The following is a 24602-nucleotide window of genomic DNA, read 5'->3' as shown; positions in this document are numbered from 1 at the left end:
CTCAAGAGGGACCTTAACAATGCCTTTTGTAACTATAGTTATTGTGTCGGCGGTGGATACATCCAACCCTGCTGAGCCAGTTGTTGCGGCTGATAGCTGCTCACAGAGGGGATTTGACCTGCTGTCTGGAGGGGATTTGATGTCCTCGCGCGCCCTCTCGCGCTCCTCTTGTGGTTTCCCTGTATCGGTTGCCCATTAGCATGAAACTTGGAACGACATTGTTTCGCGAAATGTCCCAATTTCCCACATTTATTGCAATTAGTTCCTGGTGGGACAGTCATGGGCTGCTTGCCTGCCGACCTTCTGTTCGGGCAATTTACTTTCATATGACCGTCTTTACCACATCCAAAGCATTTTCCTGTATTTCGCATGTTCATGGCAGTAGCTAAAGCCGCCATTTTATGTTCCACTGTACCAACCTTTGAACATGCGGCCACCATGTCAGGAATAGAAGGATCTCCTGGTAAAGACTGTATTATCTTTTGGCAGTCCTCATTAGCATTATCCTTTGCTAGCTGTTTGCACAACATTTGTCTTAACGTTTCATCTTCTACCTGTTTCTCCAATGCAGCAGATATTTTTTCTACAAATTGCAAAAAGGGTTCTTTAGGACCTTGCCGGATAGCAATATACTTCTGTTTTGGAGCTGCCATTTCCATGGTTCGCTTTAATGCTGTAATCCCTATGTGTTGTGCCTGTTCAAGGACAATCGGAGGCCACGTAGCTTGCAGCTGAGGGTTACTAAATGGTCCCTCGCCAAGCAAGGCGTCTTCTCCGAGTCCTAACCTCGGATCGTCTTGTGGCAGTCGAGCATTATTTTGTGCAGCTGCTCATGCCATCTGCCTCCAAGTAGATTGAAACACTTGTAATTGTACTGGCTGAAACAGCACTTGTGCGAGATGTGTAACATCATATGGACACAACAAATCTGTGCTGATTATTCGAATAAGTTGCATCACCTCAGGAGAATTGATTCCAAATTTCTGTGCTTTATTCTGCAAATCCTGCACCACCTTCCAACTGATCGGATTGTGCTCATCATGCTCATTTGTGCCTGCAACAGCTTTATAAACAGGGAATGCACCATAAGCCTCTGCTGCTATATCTACAGGCTTTGGACATGCCGGGGTTGGAGAGTATGGGCTGAGGCGTTCAACCAGATCCCAGTTGCCAGCCTCAGCAGCATACTTTCTAACTCCCTCCCAAAATCGATCAGGGGACCTTGGAATTACAGTTACTGTGGATGGAGGGAGAGTCCATGGCTGGGCTTTCTTCACCATGGGTTTATCTGTGATATGTAGAGTTTGTAAAGCCGTGGTTAAAGCTTCTTCTCCCTCACTTTCATTTTCGCTCTCGCTCTCTGGTTCTGTGTTACCTGCCCTATTTTCCTCCTCGGGGGGGGCTGATGGAATCACCCCTTCTGCTGCTGCGCCGCTAGGGGCCGCCGCTGCACCACTAGGTGGGGGGGGCTCCTCATCGCCCCGCAAAATATTTAATGGTGGAGGAGGAGGAGGTGGGCGAGGGCGCGATCTGCTTTTGCCCGTGAGGGGTTTCCTGCCTGCTATTCCTGAGGCTGAGGTATCCACTGCCTTTGTCCCTTTGCCACAGTCCTCCCCGTCATTGTCTTCAGGTCGAATGTCTGTTAGTTTCCCATCAGAGGCCTCACGCTCTATCTTCCATTCCTTTAAGGTTTCACTCAATAAACGCCATGTGGTTGCCAACTCACATGCCTCTTTTTGTCCTTTAGAGACCTCATCCAATATTTTCAATCCTACTGCTTGCCATGCACTCACACTGAATGCAGTAACTGTTGTGGCTTCAAAGCCTTGCATCTTACTCCATAGCAAAATCTTTTTCAGGCTTTGTTCTGAGGTCTTAACCCCCTTTCTTTTTAATAGGGCTTTCCAGGTAGACAAAATTGTCTCCTCTTCCTTTGTTAATGACTGCCCCATAATTACAGTCCCGTTCCCGGTGGCTCACCTTTTTAGGTGTCGAAATTCAGGTCCGGACCAGGCAGATTCCCTCTGCTCTCAGCTACACCGGGCTCCGTCTCCGCGGCTCTTTCCGCCGCCGTTATACTTCTCCTTTAAATGACCACTTCGCTCTAATCACGTCGCTCTAATCAATCACGTCGCTCTAATCAATCACGTCGGGGTCACCATTTGTCGCAGTTGAGACGGACACGACAAACATCAGATTGTGTGAAAGCGACCAAAATGGCTGCAAAAGCCCCTTTATTGTTCTAACAAGCCTTTTTATAACCTTCTTCAAAGTAGGTGTTCATACAGGACTGGTTTACTTTAGTAACTAACAGTTCACGATTGGGTGATAGTTTCTCGCCTGAATCGTCAGGACAGTTCTTCTTATCTTAGTTCTCTAATCTTGTTTCCATGGCACTTCTCGGGACTTTCTCGCCTCTCATGGATACACTGGAATCTCGTCAAGGTTAAATTCTTCTTCAGTTAGACTAGAGGCAGACCCGCTGCCTCCCCCGACAGTGCTTCCTGGGCCTAGTGGTCCTCCGACCACAGTTGATGTACCATAAGAATCACAATAGGTGCATCTCCAGGCTCCCACAGGGGATTTCCATTTACAATTGCATCCCCGAGCTGTTTTGTTAGATTTGGACCAGAACGTACTAAAATGAGTTCGGGTGCCATTTTGGTGTTGCCACTTCCACTGATAATCTTGGACAACATGAGTTTTACTTGTAGAGTTATCTCTGGGACAGCTCAGAAATAGGTGGTCAAAGAAACCGTCCTGTCCTATGGCTTTACAGCCTTCAAAATCTCGCTTATATTTGTGGTAAGAACATCTTACCCAGCTACCATTAGTGAATTTAACATGTGTTTGATTCCATCTGTTCCGATATTTAAAACAATTATAAGGAGGACAATTAGGAGTCCAACAATCAAACCCAAGAGACAAGGTCCATTCACAAACACTTTTCCCCATTTGAACCCCATGTTCTCATGTCCGATTGAGACAGAAAAGACCTTTTCCGGGAAAATGCAGTCGCCAAGGGTCGCTGTCATCAGTCCAAAATCCTGTTGTTTCGTGTACGTCGCTTCGCGTGCTGATCCACCATCTAGGCGACACCGGTTGGGCTGTCCAGGGCCAGTCCTCAAATCCGCCTGGGCCCCCGCAGACCCAACAGTTGCGCAGGTCGAATATTTTTGCTATTGTTTCTCCGAGGGATAAAAATCTATTTTCCCAATTTACAATTTGATTACAATAACAGCATTTAATTAGTAACACCAACAGCAATTTCATTATCCTTATGTCTTCTGTTCTTCGAAGATCTGTTTCTTAGATCAGGTGACGTGGATAATATCCTCTCCCGAAGGGGCCGTTGCGGTAGACAGGTAGATTCAATCGTGTAGAATCTATAAAACAAAATTCTATACCATCTAGTTATTCTCGCAAATAACATTTTGTTGCAGGGACATATTCCCATTTTTCTTGCCCAGGTTTCATAATCAGAATGGTATTGTCCTTCCCCGTGGTTATTACTTCAGCTGCTTCAGGGGGGCCACTTGGCCTTTGGACCCATACTTTGGCTCCATTATTAATATCTGTTGATCCAAACCCCTTACTTTCTTGGATTGTGGTGACTGGGGGTGGATCCCCTTTCTTTACCCCTGCTTGCAAAACTGGTAGTATCAACAATTGTGCTACTCGGTCTCGGGGTTGAATAGTTAAATCTTGATCACTGTTGTTTAACAAGATTAATTTCACCTTGATAATCTGCATCAATCACCCCTCCCATGACTTGAACACCTTTCAGGGCTAGGCTCGAGCAAGCTGTTATTAGTCCAAAATGTCCAGTAGGAATCTGAATTCCTACACCAGTATCTATGACCCTTGTCTGTTTCGGGGTCACTTTTGTTAATTTTAATGCATAAAGATCTAACCCTGCAGCCTCTGGGGTGGCCCGATAAGGGGCCAGGGCACCTGGGGCAATTTCCCAGTAAGTTAAAGTCTCATTTACTGTCAAAGGTTTTATTTGCAGATTAGGTGTAGTCATACGCATTAAGGGGGTTTCCATTTCCCCAATAGGCCTGTTGTTGAGAATATGCAATGCATCTGTGAGATGGGTCCTCCATCGGGATAGGTTCCCATCCCCCAATTTTCTCAATTGCTCTTTTAGCAACCCATTCATTCGTTCAATCAATCCAGCAGCCTGTGGGTAATACGGTATATGAAAAACCCATTGAATATTCTGTTGTTCAGCATATTGCTGTACAAACTTGTTTCGAAAATGAGAGCCATTGTCAGTTTGAATTTGCAGGGGAATTCCATAGTATAAGATTATTAGGTCTATAGTACAAATAGTACTATGATGGGTGGCTCTCTTACAGGGATGAGCAATCAAATATCCAGAGTAAGTATCTACAGCTGTGCAAATGTATTTACACCCTCGATCTTGGGGTAGGGGTCCAACATAATCCATTTGCCAAATTTGTCCTGGCAACTTCCCTCTCCCCAGTTGTCCCTTTATCACATGTGGTACCGGGCGTTTATGAGTGTGCTGGCACACAGGGCACTGAGCAATTATGGTTTTAATCATATCAAGTGACATTGTTATGCCACGATCTTGAGCCCACCTATAAGTGGCTTTTTCTCCAAGGTGCCCACACTTTTGATGTGCCCGTTTCGCCAAGCCTTCATGATCCTCCTTCTGAGGGAACTCCAATCCAGCTTGGGAAATCTTTGCCCGGTTGTCTGTAACAGAGTTATAAAGTCTTTCTAGAGTGTCAGTGTTACTATGAGCATCTACGTGAAACACAGTAACTTTAGTTCTTTGTATTATTTCCCAAATATCTTTCCACAGTTCTTTTCCCCAAACTTCTTTGGAATATATTTTCCAGTCCTTTGCTACCCACGTCGGCAGCCAAGTTGTTAATCCATTAGTTACTGACCAAGAGTCAGTATATAGATGACATTCACCTAGGTCTTCTTGTCTCAAAGCCATATACACTGCATACAATTCAGCATACTGACTGCTTTTTCCTTCTCCTGTGGTTTCTAAAAATTTTTCTGAATGAGGATGATAGGCTACTGCTTTCCAAAACCTTTTCCCTCCTATGTACTTTGCTGATCCATCAGTAAACCAGGCATGTTCCTTTGCAGAGGGTTCTAATTGGTCCAAAGCCTTTCCCCACTGTACTGGGGATTCCTGTTCAGCTGTAAAATCAGGGTTTATTTCCTGATCCTCTGTGGGAATAGTAGCCACTCGCTCATGGAGGGTGGCTATTCCACCCACTCCTATCTTTGCTCTATCTTGAATATACCATTTCCACTTTATAATGCTTGATTCCTGAGCATGCCCAATTCGATGAGTTTTTGGAGAACTTTTAACCCATTGCATGATAGGAATCTCAGGACGGAGAGCCACTTCATGGCCTATTGTAAGCTGTTCCATTTCAACTAATGCCCAATAACATGCTAATAATTGTTTCTCAAAAGGAGTATAATTGTTTCCTGCCTCTGGCAGCTTCCTGCCCCAAAATCCTAAAGGAACTTTTTTCTTTCCCTGTTTCTGCCACAGACTCCAGTTAGCATGGGATTTGTTTACTGACACATTCAGCTCTACCTCCCCTTCCTGCAGGGGCCATAAATCTAATGCCTTTTGAATGGTTTCTTTAGCTAACTCAAAAGCAGCTTGCTGTTCATCACCCCATTCAAATTCATATTTTTTCCTTGTCACCTTATACAAGGGGGTTAAAATTTGTCCTAAATGGGGAATATGTTGCCTCCAGAAACCGAATAACCCAATAAATCTTTGAGCTTCTTTTTTATTTTGTGGTACAGCAAAATCCAAAATCTTTTGTCGGGCTTTAGGCAGTATTTCTCGATGCCCGCAATGCCACTGAATTCCCAGAAACTTCACTGTCTCAGACGGTCCTTGGATTTTTTCAGGGTTAATTTCCCACCCCTTTTGTTTCATATGATCTACTATTAATTCAAGAACTTGTTGTACTTCCTCCTCATCATTTCCTTGAATCAGAATATCATCTATGTAGTGACTTAATTGTGTGTGAGGAGGCAGCTGTATTTCGTCTAGGTGTTCAGCTATAATTCTATGGCAGATAGTGGGGCTGTGCAACCACCCTTGTGGTAATCTGGTAAAAGTGTATTGCCGGCCCTGCCACGTGAAAGCAAACTGGTCCCAGTGCTCTTCTGCAATTGGGATAGTAAAAAATGCATTAGCTAAATCTATTACAGCATACCAAGTTCCTGGATGCTTCTGCACCCTTTCTATTAAAGTGACAGTGTCTGGCACAGCTGCTGTGAGTGGTGGAGTGTGTTTATTTAACTCTCTAAAATCCACCGTCATTCTCCAGGATCCATCACTTTTCTTGACAGGCCATATTGGATTGTTCCAAGCAGTGGTGGTTGGTTTTAAAACTCCTACATCTAATAAATCTTTAATTGTCTGTGATATCTCTTCATGTCCTCCTGGAATTCTCTACTGCTTCATTGTAACCAACTTAGTTACAGCAGGGATCTGCACAGGAGGTATTCTTACTTTGCCAACTGTAACAGGTCTGGCACTAATGTAGGATCTGACTCCAAATTGATACTGACCATCAGAGAGATTTAAAGTCAGACCTTTTAAAATGTCTATACCAATTATATATTCAGGAATAGGAACAATCATTACCGGGTATAATCGCTTTGGGAGGTTCCCTATTTTCATTTCTATTTTTGTTTGCACTGCTTCAATTTGTTTTCCTCCCAACCCAGTAATAACTACAGGTTGTCCCCTATACTTCTTTGGGTTTCCAAAAATTAAAGAGGCCTCCGCTCCAGTGTCAATTAAAGCATTTACAGTTTGTGGGGATCGGTTCTTCCAGAAAATTTTAAGCTCCACATGAGGCCGTCGGTCCTTTCGTACCCACTGCACTGGAGCTTGGCCATTAATTCATTTGTGCTGATCATAATGTTGACTCACCTCCCTTGCCTCCTGCAAAGGGTACAAGTCAGAGAACGGTGCCCAATACTCTTTCGCCCCCGGAACCGATGATCCACTCACGGGGGGCCCTCCGTGAGCAGATGGAAGGTCCCGTTGAGGGTCAAGAGGTGGCGCCGTAGGCTGAGTTGTCCCTGCCTTTTTTTGCCTGTGAATATTGCACCTTTTTGCCGGGTTTATTCAACCCTCTCTGTTTATATATTTTCCACATTTCTGGAGTCGAAATTCCATCTATTTTTTCACGGGACATACCATCTTTTAGTAAAGCAGTAAACATTTCCTTACGAGAAATCCTGTTTTCACTGCTCTTGGGGCTGCCTCGAATGTCCCGATTCCCTGCACTCCCTCGGGGGCCCCATTCTCCAAGGTCATGCAATTGTTGCACCTTTTCAATTACTTCATTGAGGGGGTTCCCCGTTTCATTAATGAGGAGGGTCATAATTACATTTTTATATGCTGGTGGAGCAGTTCTAATCACTCTGTTTCTCATAGTGACCAACAAAGGATACTGCATGAAAAGGTCAGTGTTTCCTAAAAATATTGCTGCTTTCATCCCTTCCTCTTTCATTCGCTGTATACAATCTCTCAAAGTATACCACTGACGGTCAGATGCCGGCCAATCATTTTCTGTAGGATATTTAGTAGCACATCCCAGAGCAGCCAATGCTAACAAATGGATACCCTGATGGTTGTTTCGAAATACATCTTGCACAAATGAATCTGAACTTAAAATCAAAAACTTTTTAGCATCTCTTTCATCTAGGGTTATCCCTGCAGCTCCCTGATCATGCAAACGCACCATCCAAGAGAGTAGGGGTTCCCCCGGTTTCTGCATAAATCTCTCAATTATATCGTTTACTTCATGCTGTGTATAATCCTCTATGGTATCCTTCCTCACAGATTGCATATTATTAGGATCCACTTCTACCTTTCACCTCCACACAGGTTTTGCGTCTATAAATTCATCTGTGGAACCAGCCTCATCAGAATCTGTAGAATCCCAAATATCACCATCCCATTTCTCTGGGTCCCATTGCACACCTGCATCTGCAATTACGGCATGCACTTTCTTATGATTCACTCGCCCTCTCCTTTTCTTGTACTTATATTGTGCTACTCACACCGCAGCTTTCTCCACCACTGTCTGATAAGTATCCAGCTTATCAGCAAGCAACTTATTCTGGCATTGCAACATCACTATTTGACTCTGTAAATCACATATCTGTCGCTCCATCTGGGAGCGCTCTAACAGTAGCCTCTCTTTACTCTGGTGCTGTTTTCTGTATGCAGTTAACAAAACCCATCCCCGTTTATTTGAATTAGTAATTTCTTTTCCTTTTTCAATAGGTATCTTTTTCATACAATTTAAAACATCTAATGGCTCGGCTTCTTTCAGCCAGCTCTCCCATTGTTCGCACGGTCCTCCGACCCTAGCCCACTCCTGAGCCAGTGAACTATAGGGAGGATTTTCCCAGCCAGGGATTTCTGGTGGACTTGACAAATTACCTTTAAATTTAAATAATGGTATTTTTTGTCGAATCCCACTTCTGACACCAATTTATGTTTTGCTGATCAGGGATATCAATTAAACTCAGACACCAGAGTGAAAAGAGCAGGTGTATTTACCAGAAATAACTAAATAATGTAACAGAATAACACAGAAAACATACAGTAAGAAAAGACAGAACAGTGCACTTAAACAAATAGGAAAATACAGGGTAATGCATCAAATCATTACTACCTGAGAGAGAGAATAGTGATTAAGAAAGACCCATCACCACTTGCATACGTTCCCATCATCCAGATCCGCAGTCGCTGGGCAGCCCCGGTTACAGCGAGGATTTGGAGAGCCTGTCCCGGCAAGTGGGAAATCCTACGCGGTGCGTCCACCCGTAGGTGAGGCTTCCAAAGTCGCTGTGAGCGGGCCCAGCCTTATATACCTGAAATCAGTAAGCCAGAATAGCTGGCACCTTTGTTTTAAGCGGAAATATCTGGTTTTCATCTCACGTTAGGTTCCCCCCCCAGAGCCTGGCCAGGGCTTAAGGGAGAAGCTAAGGGAGTTTCCCTGCTTTTCTAGTTAATTTATGAGCAAGGTCACAAGGCCAGACAACTGTTTCTGTGGCTCCGTTATCTTGCTCACACATAAAGAAATATAAGGATACATTCAAGATAGACATGTTTTATGATGTTTAAGCTACATCTTCTATGCATATTTCACTAATGACTACATACAGAGTTAGCAGTTTCAGTTCAGGGCCTGTTGCTCAGGCTTCAGTATTCCCACCTTTTACATCAGAATAGTTGGTTTGCTATAACTTAGTATAATACCTATTAGCACAATGGTTATCAGTTATAGAATGTACAGGATTCATCTATAGGTCAACTCTGGCTTGCGCTTATTGTCCAAGCCTTAGCACTTCAATTAGGAACAAAAGGAGGGCTAAGCAGAATCTCCATCCTTTCTTGGATGTGGGGGGAAACATAGTGACAAAAGCTGAGGAAAAGGCTGAGGTACTTAATTGCTTCTTTGCCTCAGTCTTTAACAGTAAGACCAGTTGTTCTCAGGGTACCCAGCCCCCTGAGCTGGAAGACAAGGATGGGGAGTGTTTTGCTGAATGGCTGGATACCAAGTAAAAACAGACTCCAAATTAAATATAAAAATAAATTTAGTTTATTATATACAATATAATAAAAGAGAATAACATGCAATATAATAAGAGGAAATGGTACTCGATAGCAATGCAGCAATTCATTACTGTAAAGCATTATAGTGATTAAGAAAAGGATACATCACCAATTACCACCTTAATAACATCATCTGGGCCCACACTTCGTCTGGGAAGTCCTGTTGCAGCCGGTACCAGGAGTCTCTCGGTAACTGGGAAGGTCCTACACAGTGTGTCCACCCGTAGGTGAGGCTTCTGCTGCAGTCCTGGAGCTTTCCTGCCTTTATACTCAATAACAAACAACTTGCATAACTAGCGTATGTAAGCTGTTGAATTTGTACCAAATGCAGGTGTGCACTATCTCATGATCCATAAGGTCCACACATGCCCGGGACGTTGGTCAGACGTCTGAGCACGGTCGAGTTACTCTCATGACACAGCTGCACACAATATATTTTTGTCTGGATGGTCCCTCTCACAACCTATTTGTCCTGGGCAGAAGGCCCAGGACAAATACCATCTCTTGAATGCAATTTATATTTGTCCTTGAGCTCACCACTCAAGTCAAGCAGTTACTAATTATATACTTGAGTAAAGGCTTTTTCATAAGCAGTGATCAATCATTGCTCAGTAAATTTCCACTACAGGGAGCAGAATGAATCCCCCATAATCCAAGGGGAAATGGTTAGCGACCTGCTACACCACTCAGACACACACAAGTCTATGGGGCCGGATGGGATCCACCCAAGGGTACTGAGGGAGCTGGCGGAAGTGCTCACCAAGCCACTTTCCATCATTTATCAGCAGTCCTGGCTGACCAGGGAGGTCCCAGTTGACTGGAGGTTAGCAAATGTGATGCCCTGGCTGGAAGGAGTATCTGGAGAACTACAGGCCTGTCAGTCTGTCCTTGGTGCCGGGGAAGGTTCTGGAGCAGATCATCTTGAGTGCCATCACGTGGCACGTACAGGACAATTGGGCGATCAGGCCCAGTCAGCATGGGTTTATGAAAGGCAGGTCCTGCTGGACTAACCTGATCTCCTTCTATGACAAGATGACCCGCTTAGGAGATGAGGGAAAGGCTGTGGATATTGTTTACCTGGACTTTAGGAAAGCCTTTGAAACCATTTCCCACAGAAGTCTCCTGGAGTAACTGGCTGCTTGTGGTTTGGACAGGTGTAATCTTTGCTGGGTAAAAGACTGGCTGGCTGGATGGGCCCAAAGTGTTGTGGTGAATGGAATTAAATCCAGTTGGCAGTCGGTCACAAGTGGTGTTCCCCAGGATTCAGTACTGGGGCTAGTTCTGTTTAATATCTTTATCAATGATCTGGATGAGGGGACTGAGTGTACCCTCAGCATGTTTCCAAATGACACCAAGTTGGGCAGGAGTGTTCATATGCTTGTGGGAATAAAGGTTCTTCAGAGGGGTCTGGTCAGGCTGGATCGGTGTGCTGAGGCCAAGTGTATGAGATTCAACAAGTCTAATTGCTGGGTCCTGCACTTGGGTCACAACAACTCCATGCAATGCTACAGGCTTGGGGAAGAGTGGCTGGAAAGCTGCCTGGTGGAAAAGGACCTGGGGGTGTTGGTCGACAACTGGCTGAATATGAGCTAGCAGTTTTCCCAGGTGGTCAAGAAGGCCAGTGGCATCCTGGCTTGTATCAGAAATAGTGTGGACAGCAGGATGAGGGAAGTGATCGTCCCCCTGTCCTCGGCACTGGTGAGGCTGCCGCTTGAATACTGCAACAAAGCTGGAGAAGGATCTAGAGAACAAGTCTTATGTTGAGCGGCTGAGGGAACTGGGATAGTTTAGTCTTTGGAAAAGGAAGCTGAGAGGAGACATTATTACTGTCTACAACTACCTGAACAGATGTTGTAGCAAGGTGCGTGTTGGTCTTTTTTCCCACGTAAGAAGTGATAGGACAAGAGGAAATAGCCTCATGTTGCGTCAGGGGAGGTTTAGATTGGATATTCAGAAAAATTTCTTCACTGAAAGGGTTATCAAGCACTGGAACAGGCTGCCCAGGACAGTGATTGAGTCACCATCCCTGGAGGTATTTAAAAGATGTGTAGATGTGGCACTTAGGGACATGGTTTAGTGATGGACTTGGTAGTGCTAGGTTAAGGGTTGGACTCTGTAATCTTAAAGTTCTTTTCCAACCTAAATGATTCTGTGATTCTATAATGTCACCCTTACCTATCCTCTCTTTCATCCTCACCCATAAACTCTCAGTTGTCTCCTCATCCATCCCCAGGCAGAGCTCCATGAACTCCACTGCTCTCTCATAGAAAGGGCAACTCCCCCTCTTCATCTTCCCAGCCTGTCCTTCCTAAAGATCCTGTATCTCTCCATTGCAACACTGCAGTCATGGGAACCATTCTGTTGTCCCAAAAATGGGGGTTCTTTACCTGGTGTGCAAAAAGCCAATTAACACGCAAAGTCAAGATATTTGTATTTATTATGTGGATGTGCATATACGGGTGCCTGTCCGAAGACAGCACACCTTGATCCCAAAACCTATAATTATTTATATACACAATTTATGCATATTTAATACACTGATGCATATCTACTAAGTGATTGGTTATAATCCCTGCTTAGCATGTAAATTAGCATGCATGTCTAGTTTGCCTTCTCTGCCACCTTCTTTTGAGTCTGGGGTGTAATTAGAGTCAGTGATTGCGGTCTACCCCTGCCTGAATTAACTTTCACCTAGTTTCCTCATAATTTGGCAGACATAGGCAGGTTGTCACAGTTCGCTGTCTCTACTTCCCATTAATCCTGCCTAGGCTTCTACTTTTGTCAGGTATACACAGTAATGGATTGTTTCAAAGTTAACCATCTGTTTCTACCATTGTTCTAACAGCTAATCATTTGGTTACATAGTGTGATCCTGGTTACAGAAGAAAACTTAGATTCTGAGCTGCAGATTGTATAAGAAACATTTTTTTTGTCATTTGGTAAATTTTTGCTCTTTTATCCTTTTAGAGCAATCCCACCACATCTCCATAATCCCATCAAGATCATAGCCCTGCGAGTGCACACAGATCTCATGTTTATCCCCCATACTGCATGCATTAGTGTACAGGCACTTCAGAGAGGCATGCTGAATTCCTAGAAAGGTTTTGGGGGACTTCTCTGTAATGGTGCCTTGTAGGCACTTCCTCGCTTACAGGCAAGTGCTGGAGATAATCCTGCTTAAGCCTCATTTTGTTGATTTTATGTTTGTTCTGCTGATTGAGGATGCCAATTAAACTCAGACACCAGAGTAAAAAGAGCAGGCTTATTTTACTGTTAATAATTAAAGGATATAACCAAGTAATACAGAAAATAAGCAATAAGGAAAATACAGAATGCTACACTTAATTATTACTACATACAGTTAATTATAGAAAATAAGAACAAGCAAGGTAATGCACCTAATCATTACTACACAATGGGGAGAATAGTGATTAAGAAAGATCATCACCACTTGCATACGTTACCATCATCCAGATCCGCAGTCGCTGGGGAGCCCCGGTTACAGCGAGGATTTGGAGAGCCTGTCCCGGCAAGTGGGAAATCCTACGCGGTGCGTCCACCCGTAGGTGAGGCTTCCAAAGTCGCGGCAAGAGGGTCCAGCCTTATATACCAAAAATCAGCAAGTCAGAATGACTTGCACTTTTCTTTGAGAGGAAACATCTGGTTTCATCCTCCTGTTGGATTCCACCCAAAGCCTGGCCAGGGCTCAGCGGGGAGAACCAAGGGAGTTTCTAACAAGGCCAAACACTTGAGTTCTCAGCCTTGAACAAGGCTAAACAAGGGAAGTTGGATACATTCTCACAGCATTTCATCCTCACTACTGATTACATTTTATCGAAGCTACATCTTTCAGTAGTGAGCATACATATTTCATTAATGATCAGATACTAATTAATAAACACTAATGGTAATACAGATTTTACTAATTAGCAGATATTAATAATGGATAATGTTTGGTTGTGAGGTTCATCTAGAGGTCAACTTTTTTTCAGGGCCTAGCACTACAATGTTCTATTCCTGTCACATCACCCCAGGCCCTTTGCTTGTGGACCTTGTCCATCACTCTCTCACAGGGCTGCTGGTTACTGTCTCCTCCCATCAGTCTTAATTTAAAACCCTCCTTATGAGGTCAGCCTTTTTCTTGACAAAAATAACTTTGCCCTTCTCAGCAAGGTAGATCCCATCTTTCCCAAGAAGACATTGAATCTTCAGACAGGGTCCCATGGACATAGAACCCAAAACCCTGTTGCCAACACCAGTTCTGCAGCCAGTTATTGACATGCATTATCAGTGCCTCCCTCCTTACACCCTTGCCCCTCACCAGCAGGATTGTGGAGAACATGCCCTTAACTATTGTCCCCAGAGCTCTGTAGTCACTTCTGATACTCTCCAGGTTGCCCCTAGCAGTATCATTGGTGCCCACAGGGAAGAACAGGAGGGGGTTTTTAGTCAGAGGGTCGGATGAGCTTTGGCAGTCTCTCCACAGTATCCCGAATCCAGGCCCCCAGCAGGCAGCAAACCTCTCTAGATAATAGTTCAGATATTAACGTCTTATCTGAAAATATGCCACCATTCTCAGTTCTATATGCCACACGGACAAAAAGGAGGGGAGAAAAAAAAAGGCACACGTTTCAGTTTCTTTTGATAGTGTAGCTCAAACTAACAATTTCTGTCTTTGTTTCTCCTTTGAGCAATATCTGAATGTTACAGAAAAATGTGCAAATATTAAAGTAGAATTCCTTACAAAATGCTTCACCCCTACTTCAACATGGTTCTTGGTAAAAATGTGAAATTGAAGGCTATTCAGCTGTACCTAGTATTTGTTGCTCTTAGCTGCTGTAAGTTAACATCTATGATTCTGCACTGCTTTTGTGGGAGAGATTATTGTGACATTAAAGCTAGAACTCATTAGAAAGGTTCTTTTTTATAATCAGTAGCTATTACTGATCTCTCAATTCTTTATTTTACTTTGTAGCAGAAGGGTTAGAGATTTTTCTGAAGTTATCCTCGAGGTTGCTGGCTGTTGTCTCCACAGTGTCAGAATATTAAAGAATGTTAACAGTATACACTAGTGATGGTTGTCGTTTTTTAACTCTTATTGTGCCAGGCTGAAGAGGTTATGTTTATCCCTTTAAAAACCTCAATTTCTTTTTTTTCCTCCCTCCTCGTGGTTCTTATTTTGCAAACTGGCTTAAAGTTTTCCTAAAGACACATAGAAAGGTTTCTGTGTTGTTTCTAAAGGAGACGAAGTTTAAAGAGGAGAAATTTCCACCCTCTTCTACTTAATGGAGCTTTTGGGGAACCTCTTTTAAAAGGCATGGTTACAGCCTTCGTGTTGAAAGGTGTATCTGCTGCTGGGGTTTGCTGATGCAGACAGGCTGGCTGGTGATTAACAAAGGTCATTAGACTTTGGAATCTGGCAGGGGAGTAAGGTGTCTTCTGTGCGAAGAAAGATGACTCCCAAGGGATGAGGATTGGGCAGTCTGGAGGGGGACCTCCTTTCTGCTTCCCTGTCCTCCTGCTGGGAGGTTACTGTGTTTTGATTAAGTCCGTAGAACTGTGTAAGACTGTGTTGCTGGAATTAATAAACACCTTTATCATTCATGAGTTAAAAGAACTTTTGGTGATCTTTGCAAATGATTGTTCAGGAAGAATAGGTGCTGCACATGAGAACAGATACTATTTGTGTGTGTGTATGGAGGTAAATCATACAAAAGAGGGAGAGTCCTGTTCTTAGATGATGGTGGTTTTGTTTTGGTTTTGCTTGGTTTTTTGTATCATCTGACGTGCAGAGTCACGACTTTACAACCAGTAAGGTTATAAAGAAGGTATGTTTATTCAGCGCTGGGTGCACGGGGGATCGCTCCTCCACAAATGTGCACATTTTGGAGCGAAAAGCAGCTCCTTTCTATAGCGTAAGTGTTTACATATTCATGATAATCCCGAGAATAGGGAGAGATATTACAATTAGTTTTGAGAAATCATTATCATAAATCCCGCCCCAAGTCCCTCCCCGTTGCGCCTGCGCAATGTCTCCTGATGGTCTTGGGCGGGGGTCTTCAGGATGAAGATTGAAGATTCCTCTTCTTCCTCTTATGACTTTTCACCCAATTAGGTCTCTTCAGCATGTCAATTTAGCATTCTTTGAATTCCCCTTCCTTATCTTGGGACTCAGTAGTTGCAGCTCCTCCCTTATCTCAAGAGCCCGTCCTGCTGAGAGCCCACCCTGCTGAGAGGCCTGCATCTATTTCCTTAAGGTTTCTCACTTCACAGTATACAGAGGTTTGGGATTAATCAATGAAGTCATGAAGTGTTTAGGGAAGATTGCTGTTACTTATGTTTCCATTGTACTTTTGCAGTATTCCTATTCTTCTTACTCTCTATCCCTTCCTCAAACACCTATCCCACCAAAGATATGTCCCCAATGACAGACCATAATGGAAGTCTGTGTTATAACAAAGAGTGGAGATGTTCTTGGTGTTTGGTGGAATTAATTCCAGTGCACAGCATTCTATTCTGGATACACATGTTTAGATCTCACTTTGCAATTATGTTTTCCACTGAAGTCAGGAATTATAGGATTTTGAAAAGAAAGACAAGTGTTTCCATTTTAAGGGTTTTTTTAAATCGCTGGTAATGAAACAGGCAGGACTTTCTCAGCTTCCAAGAAGGTTAAAGTGGGTGTGGTGGTTTAGCCCCTGCCGGGGTCTGAGACCACGCGGCCGCTGCCCCTCCCCCACAAAGGGAGTGAAATACAAAGCCCCAAGACTGAAATAAGGAGAGGTTTAATACAACAGTGCAATAGCAACACAACCAACAACAACAATAACAATAACAGTAATAGTGATAGCAATGAACAGAGCAAAATAGCTACCAAATACAGCAGTGGGAAGCACGATGTACAAAACCACGAGTGCACCGCGCTCCCGCGCCAGGAAAATGTGACCTGCCAGGATGTGACATCCGCATGGTATCTGAATAACCCGGCTAGAGCTCCCCCCCACTGCTGGGGAAACTTAACCCTATCCTGGTTAAACCAGGACAGTGGGTTTTATAGAAGCAGAAACCACTGTCATCTGTAAGTTTCAGTGCATGACTGTTTGAGAGTAATGTGTTTGTTCTTCTAGCATATAGCTGCTAGTCTCTGAATGAGACAGACTTCCTAACAATAGCTCTATCCCGAGTAATGGAAAAGCCTAGAGGACAAAGTCCATTGAAACAGTAGTCATTTGTCAGAGGGTTGACTGTAGCATTGATAACAGCAACTTGCAAGTTACCTAGATAGGGCTTTCTTTGAATCAGAATTGTCTTGATGCCTCTTAAATGATGAGTTTTAGGGTGCAGTAATTATGGAATTCCTGGAAATCATTAAGTCAAGTCATGTGATAGGGAGCTTGGTGTTAATATATTTTCAGAATTCACTGAATGGCATTTCTGTAAAAACAAAACAAAAAAACTCCCCAAACCAACCAAACAGGAAAAACTGAACCAAAACAACCCCCTGCCTCTTTCCTTCCCCTTTCCTTGTTTTTCTTGCAGAATTTTCTAATGCAAAAGATTATTCCTGAACCATGGAGGTGCTCCAGTGTGATGGCTGTGATTTCCGAGCTCCATCCTATGAAGACCTAAAAGCTCACATTCAGGATGTTCATACTGCTTTTCTGCAGCCAACAGATGTCTCTGAGGAAAACCCTAGCCAGCTGAGGTCTGGCTCCATGAATGCTAGCAACCAGACTGAGATTGAATTTTCTTCTGTAAAGGATGAATTTGCAATTGCAGATGAAATAGCAGGTAAACCTCAACTCTAAGTCCCTGTCTCACATGACTTATTTCAGTGCATTTTAATTGGTATGTTTCAGTGTGATTTTTAAGAACTGTTATCTTTATCACTATGATAGTGAAATGGATGATGTTTAGTTAACAGCCATATTTTTTTCTGTAAATGCAAACGTGTGGATTTGTCATCTTGCTATTTTTCACATGCTTCTTTTCCTTGCTTTACACCACCATGAGCTCTAGAAGAGTTTTGAACTTTATTAGTGTACCTTTTTATTTCAAGAAACTTAATTAGGAAATTGTCTATCCCAAATTATGTACCATCTGTTAGTTTTCTGACCATTCTTGTATGCACAGATCTAATAATAAGTGAGGGAATCCTGATGTGATTAACGTGTTCAATATGTGTGTGTATTCATATGCATACAGGATAGATGGGGGGGAGGAAACTGTCTAATTTTACTTATTTACATATTTACTTTTTAATTCTTATTTTAGGGCAAAATACAACAACTCGGATGGGGACTGGAAGTTATTATAGCCAGAGCCAAAGTTTTTATGGTCAACATATGGGTCCAAATCCTAAACCAACCAACAAGTTTTTCCAGTGCAAATTCTGCGTGCGTTACTTCCGATCTAAAAACCTCCTTATAGAGCACACTCACAAGGTTCATGGAGCACAAGTTGGGGGGAGCTCAGTAGGGTCACACGCTGCTGGATCCTTAAATTATAACATCATGATGCACGAGGGGTTTGGCAAAGTTTTCTCTTGCCAGTTCTGCACCTACAAATCACCAAGGCGCGCAAGGATTATTAAGCACCAGAAAATGTATCACAAAAACAACCTGAAGGAGAGTTTAAATCCTACTGCTACCTCTGCTGTATCTGAATTGACATCTGCCTCTGTGCCAGTGCAGGAACCCTGCAAGGAATTGCCTGCAGAGGTGGTAGAACGGAGCATTTTAGAGTCCATGGTCAAGCCTCTAACAAAGTCCAGAGGCAACTTTTGCTGTGAATGGTGCAGTTACCAGACACCTCGAAGGGAGCGCTGGTGTGACCATATGATGAAGAAGCATCGCAGCATGGTAAAAATACTGTCAAGCTTGAGGCAGGAACAAGACAGAACCAGTGCGCCTGATGTGCAGAGTAAGAGTGCCCAGAATGCCTCCCCAAACTCTAATTATATCTCTATGAATATGACAGGATGTGATGTGTTGAATGCTGATGCCTCAAACTTCAGAAGCTCTACGGGCAATTCCCTTATCAGGCCCAACTCTTCTATATCCTCTAAGTTTTCTTCTGTGTCTTATCCTCAAATGAAGTCTAAATTACCTCACAACTCGGGCATAGTTAATTTGTCTGACAGATCCCGCTATGGAGTTGCTGACATGACAAATTCTTCTGCTGACTTGGAAACAAACAGTATGGTAAATGACTCCAGCTCAGACGAAGAGCTAAATGAAGTGGACAGCGAAAATGGCTTGAACTCTGTGGACCATCAGACTTCAGGAATATCTGCAGAGCAACTGATGGGATCTGATGGCAACAAGCTGTTGGAAACGAAAGGGATTCCCTTTAGAAGATACATGAACAGGTTCCAATGTCCTTTTTGCCCTTTCCTCACAATGCACCGCCGAAGCATCTCCCGTCACATTGAGAATATCCACCTGTCTGGGAAGACAACTGTATACAAATGCGATGAATGCCCTTTCACCTGTAAGAGTTCGTTAAAGCTTGGAGCTCATAGGCAATGTCATGCAGGTACAACATCAGACTGGGACACTGTAAATTCTCAGAGTGAAAACATTGTCTCCTCTTTGAATGACAACACAGTTCCTTATGAAAGTGGAAATATAAACGGAAGAAAGTCAGCTGGGATGATGGAAACAGTGCAGCAGCAACATCAACAGTTGCCTCAACCGCATTCACAGCATCCTTATAAGTGCACAATGTGTAACTATTCTACCACTACTTTGAAAGGCCTCAGAGTTCATCAGCAGCACAAGCACTCATTTTGTGACAACTTACCAAAATATGATGGACTGCCATCCAACATGCCACAAGAGAGCGAGGCAGATGCTCTCACCTCTTTCAGCACAGTGAAGAAAAGCCAGACCTCAATTCTTGGTCTTTCGTCTAAAAATAACTTTGTTGCTAAGGTTGCTCGGAAAGTGTCAAATGACTGCCCTTTGGATCTCTCACCAGTGAAGAAAAGAACTAGAATTGATGAAATAGCAAGCAACCTGCAGAGCAAAATAAACCAAAACAAACAGCAAGAAGATGCTGTGATTAATGTAGAGGATGATGAGGAAGAGGAGGAAGATGAGGTGGAGATAGAGGTGGAATTAGACAGAGAAGAAGAACAAACAGAACCAATGGTGGAGGTTTCTAGTTCTTATGCACCTCAGCAAATGTGGGAGAGAGAGACTAATGATTCTCGGAAAGATGCAAACTTCAGAAACATGCATCATGATTATAATTCTACCAATGGAGCAGAGATTGAGCTCACTTTATCTGAAGATGAGGAAGATTATTTTTCTTCCATCAACATGAAAGATCAACAGAGCCCTAATGCCTCTGTTCTGGGAAGCCAGCCAAATATGTATGGCCCTGATCAGAACAACGAAAATGTGGAGATTAACGACTCTGGCAGGCTTTACTATTGTAAACACTGTGATTTTAGCAACAAATCTGCCAGGAGTGTTAGCACCCACTACCAACGGATGCACCCCTACATAAAATTCAGCTTTAGGTATATTTTGGATCCCAATGATCACAGTGCAGTATACAGATGTCTTGAGTGTTATATTGACTATACGAACTTTGAAGACCTGCAGCAACACTATGGAGAGCATCACCCTGAAGCTATGAATGTATTGAATTCCGATCACTCTGATCTGATCTATCGCTGTCACTTCTGTTCTTACACTAGCCCAAATGTTAGAAGCCTGATGCCGCATTACCAAAGAATGCATCCAACAGTGAAAATTAACAATGCAATGATATTTTCAAGCTATATTGTTGAGCAGCAGGAGGGGCTAAACACAGAACCTCAGACACTGAGAGAGATCTTGAATTCTGCTCCAAAAACTATGGCAACCTCCACCTCTATGGCTCATGGGACTACTGTGCCAGCAAGTTTTAACAAAAGTTCCACAAAGAGTTTTAGTCCTGAATGTGAAAATCAGAAGACACCTTCAGTCAATTCTGTGGTTGTTTATGACTGTGATGTGTGCTCATTTGCAAGCCCTAACATGCATTCAGTTCTGGTGCATTACCAGAAAAAACACCCTGAAGAAAAAGCATCATATTTCAGAATTCAGAAGACCATGCGTATAGCTTCTGTTGACAGGGGCTCTGCCCTGGCTCAAACGTCTTTTGAGATGGGGGTGTCTGTCTCCTCAAAACTGTCCAACTTGGCTTCTCAACCTCCACCTCCCCCACCACTGCCCCCAGACCTTGCTCCTGAAGTCTACTATTGCAAACACTGTTCATACAGCAACCGTTCAGTTGTGGGAGTGCTTGTCCACTACCAGAAAAGGCATCCAGAAATAAAGGTCACTGCCAAGTACATCAGGCAGGCCCCCCCTACTGCGGCAATGATGAAGGCTGGTGAGCTGCCTCCTGGGATTCAGAAACTGCCAGTGTCAGTACAGCAGTTGAGCCAGGGTAGTTCTGAGGGCTCTGTGAATCCCCTTGAGAATGAAATGTTCTTCTGCCAGCACTGCGATTATGGAAACCGGACTGTGAAAGGTGTGCTCATTCATTATCAAAAGAAGCATCGTGATTTCAAAGCCAACGCAGATGTGATTAGGCAACATACAGCCACTGTTAGAAGCCTTTGTGATCATAACCAGAAGAAATCATCTGGCAGCCTGCCTGCTCACACCTCCAGCACTGAACAAGGCAAGACAAAGCTGAGAGCCCTCAAGTGCAGGCAGTGTAGCTACACATCACCTTACTTCTATGCGTTGAGGAAGCATATTAAGAAAGACCACTCAAATCTGAAGGCCACGGTCACATCCATTCTGAGATGGGCATTTTTGGATGGCTTGATAGAAGCTGGTTATCACTGTGAATGGTGCATTTATTCACATACGGAACCAAGTGGTTTGCTTGTGCATTACCAGAGGAGACATCCTGAACATTATGTTGACTATACATATATGGCAACTAAACTTTGGGCAGGTCCAGATCCTTCCCCTCCTACCCTAGTGATGCCAACAGAGGGAAAGACCTATAAATGCAGAGACTGCATTTTTGAAGCATCTTCCATTTGGGATATTACTAATCACTACCAGGCTTTTCACCCTTGGGCTATGAATGGGGATGAATCTGTATTGTTAGATATCATTAAGGAAAAAGATGCTGCTGAGAAAATTGGCACACAACTTGATGAAGTTAGGGCCAGGATTAATTCTGAAAACCAGGTAACATCACAGATGGACCAGGATGTGGAGGACCCCAGCCTTTCTCAAGAAAAAACTATTCAGCTGGCTTCTGCAAACCCTGCCATCTCCTCCACTCCATATCAGTGTACAGTTTGTCAGTCTGAGTACAATAACTTGCATGGCCTCCTGACACATTATGGCAAAAAGCATCCTGGCATGAAGGTGAAAGCTGCTGACTTTGCACAGGACACAGACATTAACCCAGGGGCTGTGTACAAGTGCAGACATTGCCCATACATTAACACACGCATTCATGGTGTCCTCACACATTACCAGAAACGGCACCCATCAGTAAAAGTTACTGCTGAAGACTTTGTGCATGATGTGGAACAGTCGAATGACATCTCCCAGAATGACATAGAAGAGACGAGTAGGATTTTCAAGCAAGGCTATGGTGCATATCGGTGCAAACTATGCCCTTACACCCATGGCACACTGGAGAAGCTCAAAATTCACTATGAGAAATACCATAATCAGCCTGAATTTGATGTTTTTGCTCAGTCACCGCCAAAGGTGTCTGCCTCAGTGGAGTCAGACGTAGTAACTGAAATCAAGGCCTCACCAGAAATTGCTGCCGATGGTGTTGGAGAAGTCTCTATCTCTGTACCTCATTTCTCCAGTTCTCACTTAGTGTCTCACACAGTGTTCCGGTGTCAGCTCTGCAAATACTTCTGTTCTACCCGGAAGGGGATAGCCAGGCACTACCGCATCAAACATAATAATGTTCGGGCACAACCAGAAGGCAAGAACAACCTCTTCAAGTGTGCTTTGTGTTCCTACACCAACCCTATCCGCAAAGGGCTTGCAGCACACTACCAGAAAAGGCACGACATTGATGCTTACTACACTCATTGTTTAGCAGCCTCCAGGACAGTAAGTGACAAACCCAATAAAGTGATCATTCCATCTCCTCACAAAGATGACGCTCCTCAGTTAAGTGAGGAGCTGAGGAGGGCTGTGGAAAAGAAGAAATGCTCGCTTTGTTCCTTTCAATCTTTTAGCAAGAAAGGTATTGTGTCCCACTACATGAAGCGTCACCCTGGTGTTTTCCCTAAGAAGCAGCATGCAAGCAAGCTGGGGGGTTACTTCACTGCCGTGTATGCTGATGAACATGAAAAGTCAACTCCAGCTGTGGAAAGGAATGACTTTGTAAAACCTGAGGTGGAGAGCGAGGCTCAGGAAACTGAGTGGCTTCCCTTCAGATGCATAAAATGTTTCAAGCTATCCTTCAGCACAGCAGAGCTGCTGTGCATGCATTATACTGATCACCACAGCAAGGATTTGAAGAGAGACTTTACCATACTGGGAAGTGGCACCCGCTCTCATAATGCTGTCTACCAGTGCAAGCACTGTGATACTAAATTGCATAGCACAGCAGAGCTGACTTCACACTTGAATAGTCACAATGAGGAATTCCAGAAGCGTGCCAAACGTCAGGAGAGGAGGAAACAGCTTTTGAGCAAGCAGAAATGTGCAGATGGTACTTTTACAGATTTCAAACAAGAGAGGGTAAGGATCTGTGTGTGTGGTCTCCTTCTCTGCTTCCTCTCCCCAGAGAGAAAAACAAACCAAAAGCTGTTCTTCTGTACCCCAAGAGGCTCCTTATTATTAATACCCACTTGCATGTTCTCTTTGACAGCCAAATGAATGCAGGTTAATGCATGACTCAATGTGTCAATGGGCTCTATAAGTCACATATTCTGCTTTAATTTCCTTCATTGTCCACCTATTCCTAATCTCCATGGGAAGCTCTGTTCCTTCCAACTGTTTCCTTCAGGATTTTCCCTATCTTTCTTCCTTCCTCCCACCCTTATGGATGGCTATTTGTATCTGACATTTATTCTTCATTGCAAGGCTGCTGTTTTGCTAAAGAATCTATGAGAAAGTAATGTCCCATTCTGCTGCTCATCAATGTACCTTGAAATAACACACCAATTTCCTTCTCAAGCTTATCTGTTTCAATATATTTTCTGATAAAGAACCTGATGTTTATGTGCATCTATCCAATAACTTCATAGAATCATAGAATGGTTTGGGTTGGAAGGGACCTTAATGATCATCTAGTCCAACCACCCTGCCATAGGTAGGGACATTTTTCACTAGACCAGGTTGCTCAAAGCCCCGTCCAACCTGGACTTGAACACTGCCAGGGAGGGGGCAGCCACAACCTCTCTGGGTAACCTGTTCCAGTGCTTCACCACCCTCACAGTAAAGAATTTCTTCCTTACATCTAATCTCAATCTACCCTCTTTCAGTTTAAAACCATTACCCCTCATCCTATCCCTACACTCCCTGATAAAGAGTCCCTCCATCTTTCTTTTAATCCCCCTTTAGTTACTTGAAGGCCGCTATAAGGTCTCCTCAGAGCCTTCTCTTCTCTAGGCTAAACAACCCCAACTCTCTCAGCCTTCAAGCTTTGGGCAAGTGTTCCTGTGAACAGAAGACCAAATTCTGCTACTCTTTTCTGTATCCTTCTCCCCATCTAGAGTAACTCTACTTCCTTTAGAAAAGCATGCAATTGGATGGGGGGGAAACCATGAAAGAGCATGGCTTGGTCTTGTAATTTAAAAATGAACGGTCTTACAGGGGACTACTATTATGCAGAAACTCAATGTTTTTCCTGTGCACGTCCTGTCCACCTATTTTGAGGGCTTTAATAGAAGTCAGGGCAAAGTGAGTTTGAAGTTTTGCACAGTAGGATGTTGTAGTGGGTT

The 24602-nt window shown here is 43.6% G+C and overlaps 1 protein-coding gene across 4 annotated transcripts in view; it reads left to right on the top strand.

The window, feature by feature from the left end:
- Positions 1-24602, top strand: part of LOC141917713 (zinc finger protein 462-like) — a 158096-nt gene that overhangs the window by 46404 nt on the left and 87090 nt on the right. For all 4 annotated transcript variants that reach the window (XM_074811110.1, XM_074811111.1, XM_074811109.1 and 1 more), the window contains exons 2-3: positions 17201-17452; positions 17936-23397. In XM_074811110.1, the coding sequence (XP_074667211.1) occupies positions 17233-17452; positions 17936-23397 (5682 nt within the window). In that variant the 5' untranslated portion in view covers positions 17201-17232. The remainder of the gene's footprint in view (positions 1-17200; positions 17453-17935; positions 23398-24602) is intronic.

Source organism: Strix aluco, chromosome W (assembly GCF_031877795.1).
Source record: "Strix aluco isolate bStrAlu1 chromosome W, bStrAlu1.hap1, whole genome shotgun sequence".
In the NCBI taxonomy this organism is placed as follows: Eukaryota; Metazoa; Chordata; class Aves; order Strigiformes; family Strigidae; genus Strix; species Strix aluco.
This window is presented reverse-complemented; position numbering and strand designations above follow the sequence as displayed.